Source organism: Pimephales promelas, chromosome 18 (assembly GCF_988280905.1).
Source record: "Pimephales promelas chromosome 18, fPimPro1.hap1.1, whole genome shotgun sequence".
In the NCBI taxonomy this organism is placed as follows: Eukaryota; Metazoa; Chordata; class Actinopteri; order Cypriniformes; family Leuciscidae; genus Pimephales; species Pimephales promelas.
This window is the reverse complement of record NC_142786.1, coordinates 8173023-8191402: the sequence shown is the minus strand read 5'-3', so window position 1 is coordinate 8191402 and position 18380 is coordinate 8173023. Positions and strand designations below refer to the sequence as shown.

The 18380-nt window shown below is 38.7% G+C and overlaps 1 protein-coding gene across 2 annotated transcripts; it reads right to left on the bottom strand.

Annotated features, from left to right (window-relative positions):
- Positions 1-55: 55 nt before the first annotated feature.
- LOC120483359 (uncharacterized) lies at positions 56-12752 on the bottom strand. 2 transcript variants are annotated; one of them, XM_039678325.2, is made up of 5 exons: positions 12537-12752; positions 10399-10641; positions 9995-10297; positions 9618-9920; positions 56-9509 (listed from the first exon to the last, which is right to left on the bottom strand). In XM_039678325.2, the coding sequence occupies exons 2-5, from the start codon at positions 10594-10596 to the stop codon at positions 615-617; spliced, it is 9699 nt and encodes a 3232-aa protein (XP_039534259.2). In that variant the 5' UTR covers positions 10597-10641; positions 12537-12752; the 3' UTR covers positions 56-614. The 2 variants fall into 2 exon arrangements, with proteins under 2 accessions (XP_039534259.2, XP_039534260.2); XM_039678326.2 differs by having other exon boundaries at positions 10513-10641.
- Positions 12753-18380: the final 5628 nt, after the last annotated feature.

The window sequence follows — 18380 nt, the reverse complement described above, 5'->3', positions numbered from 1 at the left end:
AAACGTTTTAGTGAGTTTTAGTTTTAGTCAGTGACAATATAATGAAAACATTACACGACGCGTAGTATGTTTTATTAAAAGAAATCTGACTACAATGACAAGCATATAGAAATTATCAAATGTTCTACACATTATTTACAATATACATTATATTTTTGTCACATCCAGACATAATATATGAACGCTCTAGGTTAACCTATATTCAACCAAATCTCAATATTACAAAATTTCAATTGGAAACGTGTAATGAGATTTTAACAGGGAGGACTAGCAGGATGTGTAGTTATGAAGTTTTATTTATAGCTATTTACAGATCCTTTACAGAACCAAACCTCTCACTGAAGGCACAAATTAAAAAATCAAGACATACGAACAGTACAGAGATGATTTGAAATAAGGCATGGTGACATGACCCATGTATTAAACTAAATTAACCTGAGGGCTCAAAGAGTATGTTAGAGGAAAGAGGTATGGTAATCAACTAAATTCAAGATCAACTAAAATACAAGATAAACGTTTAGCCGATATTTGCGTCAAACATGCAAAAACAAAGTGTAAAAAAGATAATAGTGTCAACACTTGGGAAACCATCTACCTTCCAACATTATCAAAGATCAATGTACTTGTACATACGCATCTCCCATTGCATGAAGTATGTAATGTTCATAAAGGTTGAGCACGCTGCTAAGTTTTTCAGTGCAGTCTGCACATTCAAATCCCTCCTCTGACGACTCTTCTTGAGCAGTCGCTTCTACCTCCATATCAACACTTGTCTCCACAAATCTAGTTCTCTGATGCGTGCAGCTATAATCACCATTTGCCTTCTCTTTTGGGCTTTCACTTGAATTTAGGTTGGTGGTTTCCTGACCTGATGTGGCCTGAGGTAGATGTGTGCTGTCAGACTGAGCAGTGATTTCACTGTTTGGAAGTTCAGGACTGGTTGTCTGAGAGTTTGAGACCTCATGTTCATCAGGGTCCAAATTAATGACTGGAATCTGTACTCTGCGACTAAAGGGGACATAGAGCCTGTCAGGGTGGGAATAAACATACAGGCTTTCATCATCGGGTATGCCATCAAGTTTGAGGTTTGATATATGATTCTTTTGAGTGGAGGTTAGGGTAGATGGTGTCTCACTACAAGAATCTGACAATTTTGAGGTAGGTACTGTCGCTGAATGAACATTACTCTTTGCATCTCTGGAATGCCGTATCTGATGAGCGTAGAGCAACTCCCCCGTTGAAAAGCTAGCTTTACATCTCTTGCATTTGTGAGGAAAATCGAGGGGCTTTGAAGGAATATCAGGGAGGACCGGACCATGGTCGGTGGTGTGCGTTTTCAAGTGTTCCTTTAAGACTCTTGTATTTGTGAATGAGAGATTGCAAGCGAGACAAATATGAGAGGTAGAACCATTGTGCAGAAGACTGTGCTTGATTAAGTTTGTTAAACTACTGAAAGTCTTAGAACAGACATCACATTTGAGACTTTTACAAAGTTGTTTATGAGACTCACATTGGTGAGCATGTAAGCTTGACTCCTGAATGAAGGTTCTGGGACAGAGCGAACAAGCATATGCTTTCTCTCCAGCATGGTCAATCATATGTTCTTTGAAGGAGCTCAAGAAGCGAAACTGCAGATTGCACTGATTACAAGAGTAGGAACGGCTTTTTAGACGATGACGTCGCTGATGCAGCCATAGTTTACTCCACCTTTCGAAGAACTGTCCACACTGTGCACAGGTATATCTGAAACCAGGAGCATGCATTTGCAGATGAGCACTCAAAGTCCTGTACTGCTCGAATCGCTGACCACAACGTGAACACTTGAATTTCAAAAGACTCTGAGAGATTTCAATGCAGTCTTGAGGGCTACTTGTGGAAATACATCTAACATCAGAATGAGTGGGAGTTTGGGCAATTGGGAGCTTGATGGGTGACAGGGTAGAATCCATTTTAGGAATTTCAGAGAGATCTGTCTCTTTTGTTTGTGGAAGTTCCACATCTATCGATTGAGGCAGTTGTTCTGAGCGGTTCGGCATTTGGGAATTCAGGTGAAATCCTGTACTTGATGGAGTCTGTTTTGAGGTACACTTTAAAGGGTAGGTTTGGATAACACCTTGCATGATTTCAGAGAGTGATGCACCACAAATCTGATCCTCCCCACTTGACTGGCAACAAACCTCGCAATGAACATTCATCTCTGAATCCTTCTCATAACACTGTCCACAAGAAAAACAAATGTATGGGGGAGAGCTGGTATGTGTTTGAAGGTGAAGAGTGTATTGGCACCATTTCCTGAAAAGCTGTTTGCATATTTGGCACTTGAAGAACACTGGTGTGTTCACTTGACCATCAACTCCTTGACTTACAATAAAGCCCTCAATGTTACCTCTTGCCCCATCATTCCTCCTTGCAATGCAAGTTTTGGATGCCTGGTGCATCCGAAGTGCAGACAGAGCACTGAATGCATGACCGCAGTGAAAGCAGGAGAAAGGGGTCTCGCCGGCATGGTCTTGAGAATGCTTTTTTAGGGCCTTTAGCAGGTTAAATCCTTTTCCACAAATTGAACATGCATATGGTTTAACAGGCCAGTGGCTTTTTTCATGAGCTGTGAGGCTTGATGGTTTCCAGAACTTCTTCCCACAGTCCTTACAAGTCAAGGGCTTCTCCACTTCATGTGATTGCATGTGATTCTGTAATTTGACGCGGCTTAAAAAGTTTTTCTTGCAAATAAGGCACCTGTAATTGTTTGGGGTCTCTGAACACACATCTGATAAAGTATTTTTCTTGCTCTTAATGCCCGTCTGTGGTTGAGTGTTTGTCTTTGATTCATGCAGGTGGACTTTAAAATGACATAGCAAATTTTCTTTCTGCAAGAATTTTTGGCTACAGCAAGGACAAGGAAAAGAGGCATCCTGTTTATGTACATTACGATGAGACTTGAGTTTGGACAGTTGAGCAAAGGTTTTTCCACAGATCTTGCATTTGTAGGGTTTGTCACCTGTATGAATGCGTTGATGAACGGCATATGCTGTAATGTGCCGAAAGGAAACACCACAGTATTTGCATGTGAGGGGTTTCTTCATTATTTCTTTAGGCTTGGATCTCATTGTTTTCTTTTTAGACACCTTTTTTGGCATTACAACACATTCCTCACTATCCTTTGTGAAGGCATCCATTTTATGTTTTGTAGATGTCTGAAATGTGTTTTCTATTTCAAACAAGTTGTCAAGCATTTTTTTTCCAGACATTTCCACACTTTGTCCAGCTGTTTGCGGAGTACATTTCAGCTCAACGTTGGGTTTAATTTTTGTATCCAGAAAAATGTGTTCTGACTCCTCTTTGACCACATTGTTAGAAATTAAGTTACAAATTCCACTAGAGACTCCCCCAGAGAGTCCTGAATTATCAGTAACCGCAAATAAATGGTTTCCATTTGGTTCAGCATCGTGTTCATTGTACTTCTTTACTTCTTTCATTAAATTGGAGGATAGGTGAGTGGAAGAAGTGGACATTTGAGTGGAAGTTTTCTCCTTATCATTGTTCTCTGATGTTACTGTATTATACTGGTCCTCTGTAGCACATTCATTAGTTATACTAAACGTTGTCAGTAAACTTTTGGCTGGTTCAGAACAATCTTGTCTTTCGTCATTTTTGTTTTTTGTTGTAAACCTTTGAAGCTCTTCATGATCAGTTGCAAGATCAGAGGTTGGTTTTTTACTTTTTCGTCTCTTCCGACCACGTTTTGCTCCTTTCAATATTTTAACTGTAGCCTTTCTCTCAATCTTTATATCTGCCAGGACATCTCCATCTTGTACAGCAGTTTTTTCACAAATTTCCAATTTCTTTGCTGTCCTAGGCATTTGCAAAGATGTTTCCCCTTCCTCATTGAAATCCTTTGTGGATTTTTGAGGGATGGAATCTATATCTGCTTTTTGAAAACCTTTGACTGAAGGTTCAGATGTTCTGCTGGATAATCTCAAGCTTGACAACTTAAGCCTTTTAAAGTTCTTCCCTTTTTTATGCTTGGGTGCAGGGATGTTGTGTGACAAGTCATCAGCAACACTCTGAAGGGATTCTGAGGGATCAGTCCCCAATTGTTTGGTAAAAGTTACATTATCCACTTGCTTCACTGGACTTGCAGCTGCTTTGGCAGTATTTTCTGTGCTGTCCTGACATGAAGAGAGGTCTGAGATCTGGACAGATGGAGAGGTGTTATCTTCTAAATGTGCTATAGGCAACTTCCGTCTGTTATTTTTAATTGAGGATGGTCTTCCTTGTCTTGGTGACCTTTGCTTAGTGTACGGGCCTTCACAATCATCAGGATGCATGGAGCTGGAAAGAGTCTCAGTGCTCTCCTGACATGAAGAGAGATCTAGGAACTGGACAGATGGAGAGGTTTTATCTTCTAAATGTGCTATAGATAACTTCTGTTTCTTGTTTTTAATTGAGGGTGGTCTTCCTCGTTTTCTTGACTTTTGCTTAACAGTGTACTGGCCTTCACAATCAGTAGGTTGCATGGAGCTGGAAAGAGTCTCTGTGGTGTCCCGACATGAATCAGGGTCTAAGAACTGGACAGACGGAGAGGTGTTATTCTTTACATATGATATAGGTAATTTCTGTCTCTTCTTTTTTATTGAGGGTGGTCTTCCTCGTTTTCTTGACTTTTGCTCAACAGTGTGCTGGCCTTCACAATCTGCAGGTTGCATGGAACTGGAAAGAGTCTCTGTGCTGTCCTGACATGAAGAGGGATCTATGATCTGGACAGATGGAGAGGTGTTGTCTTTTAAACATGCTATAGATAACTCCTGTTTCTTGCTATTTAATGAGGGTGGTCTTCCTCGTCTTGGTGACTTTTTATCAACAATGCACTGGTCTTCACAATCTGCAGGTTGCATGGAACTGGAAAAAGTCTCTGTGTTGTCCGGACATGAAGAGAGGTTTGAGGACTGGAGAGATGGAGCAGAGTTTTCTTCTAAATGTGCTAAAGATAACTTCTGTTTCTTGCTTTTTATTGAGGGTGGTCTTCCTCGTCTTCGTGACTTTTGCTTAACAGTGTGCTGGCCTTCACAATCAGCTGGTTGCATGGAACTGGAAAGAGTCTCTGTGCTGTCCTGGCATGAAGAGAAATCTGAGACATGGGCAGATGGAGTGGTGTTATCTTCTAAATGTGCTATAGATAACTTCTGTTTCTTGCTTTTAAGTGAAGGTGGTGTTCCACGTCTTGGTGACTTTTGCTCAACAGTGTGCTGGCCTTCACAATCATCAGGCTGCATAGAACCAGAAAGAGTCTCTCCAAGCCTTGTATGACATTCAATGATGTCTAAAGAGCCCTGGGTTGACACATTTTGAATAAATGTTCCCGAGTTTGTTTTTTGTGTGCGGGTTGATTTTCTTGATTTCATTACTGGTTCTTCTGGAATAACTGCTGTCCTCTGCGAGTTATTAGAAATTAGAATTTTTGTGTTGTTTTGAAAATCACAGACAATTCTGTTTTCATAAGATATATCTTTATGCTCCTCATCTTTAACTGTTCGAGTTAACAGGCCTGCTATCTTCTTTCGCCTAGCTTTTCTACTCTTTGTTTTAGGGGTTTTTGTGGCTTTGAGATCTTTAATTCTACTATCTTCCTCTTCTTTTTCAGGCTGTGGTTCTACAGTCTGACCATCATCTAGTTTACAGAAATCTTGGATCTGTGTAAAGGTGACCATGACACCTGCCTCATCTGATCCAGTATTTTTCTCTTGAGACAAAGAAATATTAGCAAATTCATGCGTTTCTGCAATTTGCTTGGATTTTTTGGCTTTCTCCTTCGTCTGATGGTCACAGCCATCTGCTTCTAACGTTTCAAAATTCTCAAAGGCTACCTCCCGCACAACAGATGGCATGTCAGACTTTTCGTCCTCTCCGAGAGCCAGCTCTTGAATGTTGCCTTGTTCTTTATCTTCTTTTTGCACTAGCAATTGTTTCACTGGTGTTTTCTTTACCTTCTTTGGTGAGCTCTGAGAGAATGCAACATCTTCAGAGAAAACCTGGTTTTCAACATGACTTTCAGCTGATTCATTACAAATGTCTGTTTTTATGCAAGGGTCTTGTGTTGCATCCTTACCCAGAGATATTGGCGGAGGCAAAAGTGCTGACAAAAACGAATGATGTTCAGCATGGTCTTCTGGTTGAACATTTCTGACTTTTAGTGATGTCTTCTTTTTCATACGTTTAATTTTCAATTCTTCTGACCTTGAATTTGTGTTTCTGTTAGAAACTGAATGTTCTTGCTGCATAGTTGCTGAAAGAGACGGTTCTCCAATTTTTTTGATTACTTGGGTAACATGTGTTTTGCGTTTAGTGACCTTTTTACGTCTTTTCGTCTTCACTTTTATCTTCTTTTGGCGTACACCATCTGAATGATCCATTTCTGTAGCTGACGCAGAATCAAATTGATGGAGTTCTTGTTGCTTTGATTGGTCAACTTCAGGTGTTGTTGCTTCGCCTTTAATGTCAGACATTTTCCTAGATTTTTTTGGCGTGCTGTGTGCAAATGAAGTTGAAACACATTCAGTGTGCTGCAAAGTGGCTGTAGAAGTCTGCATGATGAAAAGAGCAGTTGCATGGTTCCCCTTCACGTTCTCTGCAATTGCATTTTCCACAAGTCTTTTTTCTTTTAAAGTCATTGGTGAACTGGAGGCCACTATGTCTGCACTAGATTTTGAGGTTATTGCAACAAAATCGTCATGCTGGTTTACATCGAGTATTCCTTCCGCCTCATTTTTTATTTTGGTTACAGTCTTTTTTCTTGGCTTTTTCAGTGTTTTGGTTCGTCTTGAATCAATCTTTGAAGGTGAAAAAGAATTTTCTTGTGTCACAAATGCTAATATTGTGTCTTCAACCAAATTATCCTTTAAGGGGTCGTCATTTGTTTTGTTTCTAGAGGGACTTTTATCTTTCACGGTCTTTTCAGGATTCGAAACCAGAATAGATGCAAAATCTTCTGAAGGCAGTACAATAACATCTTCCTTTTGGCTAGTAGTGGATGTTTGTCCCTCCATAAATTTGATTTTTGTCTTTCTCCTTTTACTTGACGTCTTTTCTGTTTTCTTTTGGCTGACACCTGAAATGTCAATTTCTGTAGAAGACATAGAATCAACTGAAGAAATTGACTGATTCAAATGAACATTTTCACAGCTCTCACTGACTGCGTTATGGGAAAAAATTGTGTCAAATGTTTTTCTTGGACTGAACCTTCTTGTAGTTGGTTGCACAATGCTAGCATCAGATTCTGAGAGTGGATTCAAAACACTCTGTTGAGCTGTTGTTTGGTTAACTTTACATTTAATATCGGACCGTTTCTTTTTCAGTGACTTCCTTTGCGTGCTGAGAACAACTGGAGACTCAACTTCAGTTCCCGCCGTTGGAACAGAATCTATTCGCTTCAGAGTGGCTATAGAAGGTTGTATGTCCAAAAGAGTAGTGTCACAGTCATCTATTCTAGTATTGGAAATCACCATGTGTTCCTTGGATTTTGATAATGGTAACGGAATATCATCTTGTTGGGACTGTGTTGCCTTGTTGATATCTGCTCTCTTATTTTGCTTTGATTTCTTTGGGTTTTTCTGAGGGCTTATAATGTTTGAAGATTCAGTCACTGAGCTTGAAACAGAATCTGCTTGACTCACAGACTCCAGTAAAGACGGACTATTTAGCAGACTAGTTTCATGCTCATCATTTTTGCCTCTAGAAGTTTTTATACCAGGTCTTCTCACCTTTGGATGCTTCTTGAAGACCATTAAATCGGCCTCAACTTCTGTAAACGTTGTGGGTTCATCATGTGGGTCGCCTTTGCTTTGTAGTGTTTGCAGAGTATATTTTTCTGGACTGCACTCAGCAATACTGGACTCTAATCTAGAGGTGGCCTGTTGGATTATTTCTGGGTTGCTGACTTCTTTTACCAGGGTGGCGCCACTGGCCTGAAAATGTGATGTACAGTCCTCATCTGCAGACAAGACAGTGCCTTGAGACAAACACTGATTGCTAAATCCAGCAGATTTTTTTGCTTTTAAACGTAACCTTGTTTTGTTCTTCAGTTTCCTTCTAGAAACAGCCTTCCTGTCGATCATAGCAGTTGACGGTGCTTTTACCTGAGAGGTTTCAGAGCAGTTATGATCTGGATTTTGTGAGGTTTCCGCTGTATCTGCCACTAGCTCAAGTTGTGTCATCCGCAGTTGTGATTTTCTTCTAGATGAAGGTGGGTTTACATCACCATTTGCAATTAAGTCCTCCTCTTTCGGTGCAGTGCTGCCATGATTAACCAATGAAAAGTTCTGATTGGTGTCTTCGCATTCAATTGCGTCAGGTTTTTCAGCACTGTCCAAAATTACCGAGTTATACACAGAAAAATCATCTCTTTTATTAGATTTGTGTAGTGGTCCATTTAATTCCTCAAGTTCAGATTTTTTTATTTTTCTTGCTTTCTTATGCTTTTGCAATGCTTTCTGTAGGTTAGGCTGAGAGGAGCAATCGATCCTTGAGGTGGGAAAAGGTGGAGCTGCATGAACATTCTCACTGGGTGGTGGAAAACTGCTTTCTGAAGTAATGTTGAGAAACATCCTTTCATTTTTTTCAGAGTTTTGTACCTTTTCATCACAAGGCAGAAGAACTGTACTTGGATTTAATATGTCACTTTCCTGTGGTTTTATCTGAGAATCCTTGCATTTATAATCAAGTTGAATTTTGTTGGATACAACAGTTTGATGTGGTACTGTCTCTGATCCTGATGAAAAGTTTTGAATATCAGGGGAAGATTCTGTTTCCATCTTTAGATCACGTTCTGCATTTTTTGTGCTAACTCTTGTCTTTTGAAAAACAGTTTGAATTTGTCCTGGTACAGACAGGCTGGTCCTATCTTCTGTTGGAATCAGCAGTTTTGAGTTCTCACATTCGACCAAAGCTGTATTTTGACTGCCCACTGAGGCTGGAGAAAGTACACAATCTTGTTTTTTTAGTTTACTAGAGTCAGGAAGACATGCAGCACTTTGCTCTATTAATGTAGTCTCAGAGGCATGCAGATTTCTTGCGTTTACCCTCTTGTCCTGCACATCATATTGTAGGGAATGATCATGGGTGTTAACTGAAGCATTTCCATCTGTAACCTCTGCTTGGTGACAGTCCTTTTGATCAAGATGATGAAGACCATATACAGAAGAACCTTCAAGAACAGTTGTTGAATGTTTGAAGCAAATGCTTGTACCCGCAGTTTTTCTAGGACTGACATCTTTGCACGACTTGGGTCCTTGTGTTGTTCCCTGGAGGATGTGTTCAACAGACTGCTTGACCGTAGGAATACCCAGGAACTCTTCACTTTTCATAAAACCTTCTGATGAAGAAAAAGGAGTGTATGAACTCCTATTAAATCCTGGTAAAAACCCTGGTTCATTTTCTCCATTTCCAGTCATTCCAAGTTCCTCATTCATTTGAGATGTTCCAACAACTAACATGCTTGGTTCATCATTTTCCCCCTGCAAATAGATGAAATATGAGACAATAAATTGATTATATGTTCTTTGATTGGTTGAATGCTGATTTATAAAATCTACATTCAAAAGATTTTTGATATCAGCTCCTACCATTTCCAGGACGTCTTGCTTTTTACTGATGCCATCTGACAACATTGAAATAAAGGTATCCGGTTCTCCTTTCACTCCTTGACCATCCGGCTTCTCATTTAGTTTGGATCCTGCTATCTTATAGTCATCCATTAATGTAAATTTTGCCTCAGTCTCAGGTCCTTTACATACAGGATTTAAGTCCATCAAGGGGCCACATACATCCATGGATAAAGTCTGTTCCATTTCCATTCCATTACTCATCTCTAAAGCATCTTTGATCACTGATGTCCAATTACAGTTTCCTTGGGCCACCTCTCGGTCCTGTGAAAAAAATAATGGAGGTGACAATGGAGAAATTACATTTATTTTGGGTGTGCAGTGTAGAGGTCACATACCTTTTCTTGAGGCACATATTGGGAACATCTGGGAGGAAGCATGTGTGTCACACTAGTTGATGATTCACACAAAGGGTCTTTCAGATAATCACTTTTTTCCCTTTTCCCCACTACTATCTTTTCGTCAACTGAAGTACCAGGTTTAACGAGAGAATTGGGAGAATACGAATATTTAACAGTTGTCATTTCTGATGAAGTTCCATGGTAATCTGGTAGCAAAGCCTTAAATGCACCACTCATACAAGATGACAGCGATGAAACGGGTTCTCCAGCAGCAGAGCTGTCTTCTATCAAGTCATGATCCTAAAAAAAATGGGCAAAAAAGATATTTAAGTTTAGAAGTGAGGCGCTGGATGCAACCTAATAATGTTGCTATTCAGCCTCACAATTGATATATCACTTACCTGTGGCTGTGTTTGGAGCCAGGTACTGTGGGAAAACTCTTCTGTTCTTTCTCCATAATTCCCCTCAGTCATTACTTTATCATAATGTACAGATATATAGTTATTGTAACCTACCTCCTGATGTTCCCCTGCTATATTATGGGGACCCCTTGTGTTATGGCCTCCATGTTTATTCCATGGTGGTAAGTTGCCGTCCATAGTGCCCAAAGGGTGGATCTGATTGAATACACTCTCATAAAATGCCTGTAAGGGGGAAATAGTTTAGATTTAGAAATTAGATTCAGTTTAAAGCTAATTAAATGGCAGAATTTTAGCAAAAAAAAAAAAAAAAAACATTTTCAGAAATCAAACAAGGCAAAACATGATATATAGGGTAAACAACAAACATAGCAGAATTTGTATTTATATTATTCGTTCCATTTCATCCCACTATTTTATTTTCTGCTGCATTTATTTGTGACTTTCTTTTACAAGGAAAATGGTTATTCATAATAAACGTCAAGATCCGAGAATGTTTTTAGTTTTAAAAAAAAACTTTTATTACTAAAATTAGTATTAGTATTAAAATTAGTATTATTATTATTAAACATCATTAACGTGTTGATTAAAACTTTTTAAATCTGAAGTGGATATTGGTCAACAAAAAGACTTCAGGAAATAATTTACACATACCGGTACTTCACAAACTTATTCAGAGAAATTATGTTACTGTGTATGAATTTAAAGTGTGTGTCAGGTTAAATTTGTAATTATGATTAACACAAAATAGTTAGGGGGAAAACACGTTTGTCAAGTTGGTGTATTGTTTTGTATGTTTTTCAATACCTAAAGGCAGAATATAAGATGAAAAAGTTCGTTATTTTCAGTACTCGCTTCATAAATCAGAAGTTTCAAAAAAGCTACAGAAGTCCTTGGAATGAAATGGCAAAAAACAAAACAAAAAAACAAATGAAGAGCAAATAGCCACTTTTCCATGAATAAACATAACAAGTGCTAATGTTTTAGAGATTCATGATCTTTTATATGTGTCAAAAAAAATAGAACACACTGCTTGACCAAAACATTACATTTTGTCAAATGAAGATGGCCATCTTGACTGCTCCATAGTTATAATACTCTCCTTTAAAGGGATAGTTCACTTCAAAATGAAAATTCTGTCACCATATCCTCAAGTTGTTTCAAACCTGTATGAATTTCTTTCTTCTGCTGAACACAAAAGAAGATATTTTGAAGAATGTTGGTAACCAAACAGTTAACTGGACTGATTGACTTACATAGTAGGAAAAATAAATATGGAAGTCAAAGGGTCCAGTTAACGGTTTGGTTACTGACATACTTCAAAATATCTTCCTTTGTGTTCAGCAGAAGAAAAAAAATTCATACAGGTTTGAAACAACTTGAGGGTGAGTAATGATAACAGAATTCTGAAGTGAACTATAACTTCTCTGTCTTGTATGGCAACATTTTCAAGTCTGAAACTGGTCCAAAATACTTCTATGGCACAGAGTAAGGAGGTAATGTTAGACACATTTTTGTTTCCATCGATTTAACTAAAATTTGTAAATCTGGTACAGTGTGCAAACTGATAAATGAATACATCAAATTATGATACACTTAAAGTTGCTTGTTTTGGTTACAAGGTTTATTTTAATTACGTTAAATATTAACAAAGACCGAGACAGAAATTCAAACCAGGGCTCAATAAATATTTAAATAGTTTTTTTTTTCATGTTCATTTCGAAAACACAAGAGGAGAAAGAAAGATATATTGAACGGAACTAAATTGCTTGCAAAACACACGTGATCAGTTTCTTGTGCAGTCGACCGTAAAATATTCCCAAAAGGCGTATACTACAAATGCACAAACATTATTCAAATGGTAATTCGATTTCGAAAGTTTTGTTTGACTAAGTTTGTTTGACCGTAGGTCGGTTAGCTGTATGCTAATTTGCAAACTAAACCGTATTTATATAAACTTACAACACGACTTAGGCTATATGAATGCTCTAATAAACCCGTCTGCTGGATAAAGCAGTTCTGGCAACCATTTTTTGTATTTCTTAATAAGTCAATTAAAATAAAATAAAAATAATAATAAAAAGCCACTGGGCGAAAACACAGTGGGCTAATGCACTCACCGATGCGGTCGGCACGCTTAATCCATGTCTCGCTCGCGGTCATTTATCTTTTGCTGTTCCAAGTATGCCCGTTAGTCTCAGGGCGTTATTACTTGAATATTAGTGTCGTGTGAATGATCTTTCGTGTTGAATTAATCTGCTTATGTTCCTCGTGGTGGTCTGTTGTGGGGTCTTGGTGTATCCAAACAACACAACATCCGTAATAGACCGGAAGACCGAGAGGTCCGTGTGAGATGTGGAGATGTGCGAGACTTGTCGGGATTTCATTTGTGTTGTACTGGGGGAGTGCATATTCATAAAAGTTTAAAAGTGAAATACCCACATAATAAATCGTATTATATTATAAGGGGGAAGGACAAAAGATATTTGATAAAAATGAGAATTTAAAATCTAGTTCAAAAACGTTTTAAAATGGAATAGGCCTTATTTGTTCTTATGTTGGTTTGAAAAACGTTACGTTACGTAACGTTAATTTTTTTATTAACATTATAAAACACTGCAAAAGATTGTACAAATCTATGCCAATATTTCTTTAAAAAATGCATACATATTGCATTACATATTTTGAAGACCCACAAACATATAAAATGACTTTAATTCAGACACTAAAATTGCGTTACTTCGAAAAGTTACTTTTTCCCCCCACCTATGCTAGCCTTGGTTTTTTACAACAAAAAAGTTATATTTTTGGGCCAATGTAAATTGTAAATACCCTTTTTACACCATAAGTGAAATAAACCTCAGTGAAATAAGTACACTTACTTAACCAATAATAATAAAATAAAATAAAAATCTATAGTCATTTTTGCTTATGGTTAAACTGAATCATCGAAGGTCAGAAGCAAGTATGTTGGTCAATAAAGTGAGATTAAATGCATAAAAATGTATGTTTTATGTAACATTTAGTTATTGGAGGTTTGCATAGTGTTCTGATTCTGCATTTCACTGATTTTATTCATTTTAAAGAACATTGAATCTTTATTTGTGCAAGATGAGTAAATGCACGCTCAGATTTAGTCTAGAACTACAATCATGTTTACACACACACCTCTGCACTTATGATTTGTCTCAACATGCGGACAGGAGAGCTGTCGTTTACTTATTTGAAAAAGTAATTAATAGATATTTTGTTGTAAATGTTAAAATGAATGCGTTACTTTAGTTACTTGAAAAAGTAATCTGATTACGTAACTCAAGTTACTTGTAATGAGTTTTCCCCAACACTGAAAATAAGTAACGTCATTGACCCACACTGTTAGAAATTTCTTGTAATTTTACAGGAAATTCCTGGCTAATAGTTGCCGTAAATTTACTGTAAACAGTATACAGGACTGCTATTGTAAAATAACTACAACAAGATACTGTAATTTTACAGGATAGAATACTGTAAATTTTACAGCAAAATTTTATATTTACGGCAACTCAGTAGCCAGGAATTTCCTGTAATTTTAGGTATTTTCTGTAATTTCATAGGACAGCATATTTTAAATATTACAATTAAATATTGTAACTTGGATAAATGTCCTCTTTCAGACTTCTGCAAAGAAAAACAAAACACTTTTTTTTTTAAATATATATTTTTATTTTCTCTTAAAACGAATGAGAAAACGAGTCCACAATGCACATTTTGGACGTTTTTTTCTCTGCCTGCCCATCTGGGGATGCTGCAAAAGGCTCTGAAAACAGGGAGGGAAACACACTTATCAGATAACATTTAAGACTGATATGACATGGTCATTACCATGACATGAAACATTACAGGGATAGTTCACTTTGATATACATTTTTGGTATGTTTTAGCTTACCTCAAGGGTATCCAAGATGTAGGTGTCTTTGTTTCCACAGTATTTTCAATTTTGATATCTGTCTGTCAGTCATGTAATGGAGGTCTATTGTCACCACCTCAAAGAGCATGCACAGAGAAGTCCAAATTAAACATGATTTAATGACTCGTAAATGTAAGTACAGATTGATGGCCTAAGACACGGAACGAGCGGTTTGTGAGAGAAAACAAACGGTATTAATATCGTTTTTACCTTGTGTAATCGCAGTGACGTCCAAGTACTCTGAGGGCGAGGGCGAGGCCGCTTCTATCTGCGCAAGCGCGCCAGAAAGCCCCGGAAGTGATCTCTCGCGCATGTGCGTCACTCATTGTTTACACAGATTTCGGAAGTTTTACCTTTCACTGTGAAGATCTAAATATCGAAATCGTCTTCCATTGCGATTTCCTGTACATCTAAATATGTTTAGATCTTCACAGTGAAAAGTTAAACTTCTAAAATCTGTGTAAACAATGTGTGTACATGCACAAGAGATCACTTCCGGGGCTTGTGCAGACCAAAGCGCCCGTGCCGTCAGATCAGTTGGATACGGCTGTGGTTACAAGAGGTAAAAACGATATAAATACTGTTCGTTTTCTCACACAAACAACTCGTTTCGTGTCTTAGGCCATTAATGTGTACTTACATTTATGAGTCATTGAATCATGTTTAATTTGGACTTCTCTGTGCATGCTCTTTGAAGTGGTGACCATACACCTCCATTATATGACTGACAGACAGGAACGGTTTGACCTAAAAATATATCAAAATGGAAAATACTGTGGAAACAAAGACACCTACATCTTGGATGCCCTTGAGGTAAGTGTCACCGGGGAGGCCGGACGCCGGATGACCGGCCGTCCCCACCCCCCCGACACACGTACCACCGCGAGGAGCCAACACCACAGAGGACACAGAGGCCAAGTAAATTAGAGAAAATCACAGAGTCTTTATTGAATAAATTAAGTTTAAACGGCGTCCAGCCAGCTGAAGGAAGGTGAAGTTTCAGCCGTATAGCTGGCTCTTCTCAAAACTCAGGTAGGCAGAGCAGGTTCACCGCGGCAAGAATTTCACCACTAGATGACTTCCTCCATCCAACGAGATGCGGGCGATATATCCACAGCCAGAACCGTTTCCCCGATGTCACTGCATTACACTTCCACTTGTGTTTAACTGTAATTCACACAAATCGGCACACGTGATTTAATGAACAACACTGCAAGTCTTGTCACTCACAAACTAGGGCGTAGACAGGGGATCTAGTCCACTGCACAGCACTACAATCTCTTGGACTTCTTCCAATAAAGCGTGGGACATTCAAACTTCCTCCAAAAAGACAGTGGTACCCCTTTCGTTTTTTTTTTTTTTGGGCGAAAAATTAAGTATCCCCAATCTTCTCAAAACTCTGGATTCTGATAGAGGGCCATGAGACTTAGACCTGAGTGCAACAATGGAGGCTCTAGACCCTTCCAGAGCTGAGATATCGAAAATCAAAAGTTCGACCCTAAAAAAAAAAACGACAGTGTTACCCCTTACGTTTTTTTGGGGGGGCGAAAAATTAAGTATCCCCAATCTTCTCAAAACTCTGGATTCTGATAGAGGGCCATGAGACTTAGACCTGAGTGCAACAATGGAGGCTCTAGACCCTTCCAGTGCTGAGATATCGACACTCAAAATTTCGACCCGAAAAAAAAACGACAGTGTTACCCCTTACGTTTTTTTTTTTGGGCGAAAAATTAAGTATCCCCAATCTTCTCAAAACTCTGGATTCTGATAGAGGGCCATGAGACTTAGACCTGAGTGCAACAATGGAGGCTCTAGACCCTTCCAGAGCTGAGATATCGAAATTCAAAATTTCGACCCGAAAAAAACGACAGTGTTACCCCTTACGTTTTTTTTTTGGAGTGAAAAATTAAGTATCCCCAATCTTCTCAAAACTCTGGATTCTGATAGAGGGCCATGAGACATAGACCTGAGTGCAACAATGGAGGCTCTAGACCCTTCCAGAGCTGAGATATCGAAAATCAAAATTTCGACCCAAAAAAAAAACGACAGTGTTACCCCTTACGTTTTTTTTTTGGGGTGAAAAATTTAGTATCCCCAATCTTCTCAAAACTCTGGATTCTGATAGAGGGCCATGAGACATAGACCTGAGTGCAACAATGGAGGCTCTAGACCCTTCCAGAGCTGAGATATCGAAAATCAAAATTTCGACCCAAAAAAAAAAAACGACAGTGTTACCCCTTACGTTTTTTTTTTGGGGTGAAAAATTTAGTATCCCCAATCTTCTCAAAACTCTGGATTCTGATAGAGGGCCATGCGACTTAGACCTGAGTGCAACAATGGAGGCTCTAGACCCTTCCAGAGCTGGGATATCGAAAATCAAATGTTCGACCCGAAAAAAAAAACGACAGTGTTACCCCTTACGTTTTTTTTTTGGGCGAAAAATTAAGTATCCCCAATCTTCTCAAAACTCTGGATTCTGATAGAGGGCCATGAGACTTAGACCTGAGTGCAACAATGGAGGCTCTAGACCCTTCCAGAGCTGAGATATCGAAAATCAAAATTTCGACCCGAAAAAAAACGACAGTGTTACCCCTTACGTTTTTTATTTTGGGCGAAAAATTAAGTATCCCCAATCTTCTCAAAACTCTAGATTCTGATAGAGGGCCGTGAGCCTTAGACCTGAGTGCAAAAATGGAGGCTCTAGACCCTTCCAGAGCTGAGATATCGAAACTCAACATTTCGACCCGAAAAAAAAAACGACAGTGGTACCCCTTTCGTTTTTTTTTTTCGGGCGAAAACTGAAGTTTCTCCAATCTTCTCAAAACTCTGGATTCTGATAGAGGGCCATGAGACTTAGACCTGAGTGCAACAATGGAGGCTCTAGACCCAGAGCTGAGATATCGAAAATCAAAATTTCGACCCGTAAAAAAAAACAACAGTGTTACCCCTTACGTTTTTTTTTTTGGGGCGAAAAATTAAGTATCCCCGATCTTCTCAAAACTCTGGATTCTGATAGAGGGCCATGAGACATAGACCTGAGTGCAACAATGGAGGCTCTAGACCCTTCCAGAGCTGAGATTTCAAAATTCAAAATTTCGACCAGAAAAAAAAACGACAGTGTTACCCCTTACGTTTCTTTTTTGGGCAAAAAATTAAGTATCCCCAATCTTCTCAAAACTCTGGATTCTGATAAAGGGCCATGAGACTTAGACTTGAGTGCAACAATGGAGGCTCTAGACCCTTCCAGAGCTGAGATATCGAAAATCAAAATTTCGACCCGAAAAAAAAAACGACAGTGTTACCCCTTACGTTTTTTGTTTTTTGGGCGAAAAATTAAGTATCCCCAAACTTCTCAAAACTCTGGATTCTGATAGAGGGCCGTGAGCCTTAGACCTGAGTGCAAAAATGGAGGCTCTAGACCCTTCCAGAGCTGAGATATCGAAATTAAAAATTTCGACCAGAAAAAAAAAACCGACAGTGTTACCCCTTACGTTTTTTTTTTTTTGGGCGAAAAATTAAGTATCCCCAATCTTCTTAAAACTCTGGATTCTGATAGAGGGCCATGAGACATAGACCTGAGTGCAACAATGGAGGCTCTAGACCCTTCCAGAGCTGAGATATCGAAATTCAAAATTTCGACCCGAAAAAAACGACAGTGTTACCCCTTACGTTTTTTTTTTGGAGTGAAAAATTAAGTATCCCCAATCTTCTCAAAACTCTGGATTCTGATAGAGGGCCATGAGACATAGACCTGAGTGCAACAATGGAGGCTCTAGACCCTTCCAGAGCTGAGATATCGAAAATCAAAATTTCGACCCAAAAAAAAAAACGACAGTGTTACCCCTTACGTTTTTTTTTTTGGGGTGAAAAATTTAGTATCCCCAATCTTCTCAAAACTCTGGATTCTGATAGAGGGCCATGAGACTTAGACCTGAGTGCAACAATGGAGGCTCTAGACCCTTCCAGAGCTGGGATATCGAAAATCAAAAGTTCGACCCGAAAAAAAAAACGACAGTGT

What these genes read in the sequence shown, in the direction of transcription:
- LOC120483359 (XM_039678325.2), bottom strand. Translation starts at nt 10,596, where the DNA reads ATGGACGGCAACTTACCACCATGGAATAAACATGGAGGCCATAACACA. An exon ending in GGCTCCAAACACAGCCACAG is followed by an intron (nt 10,298 to 10,398) that starts GTAAGTGATATA and finishes CATTTTTTTTAG; the next exon opens with GATCATGACTTGATAGAAGA. An exon ending in AGCAAGACGTCCTGGAAATG is followed by an intron (nt 9,510 to 9,617) that starts GTAGGAGCTGAT and finishes ATCTATTTGCAG; the next exon opens with GGGGAAAATGATGAACCAAG.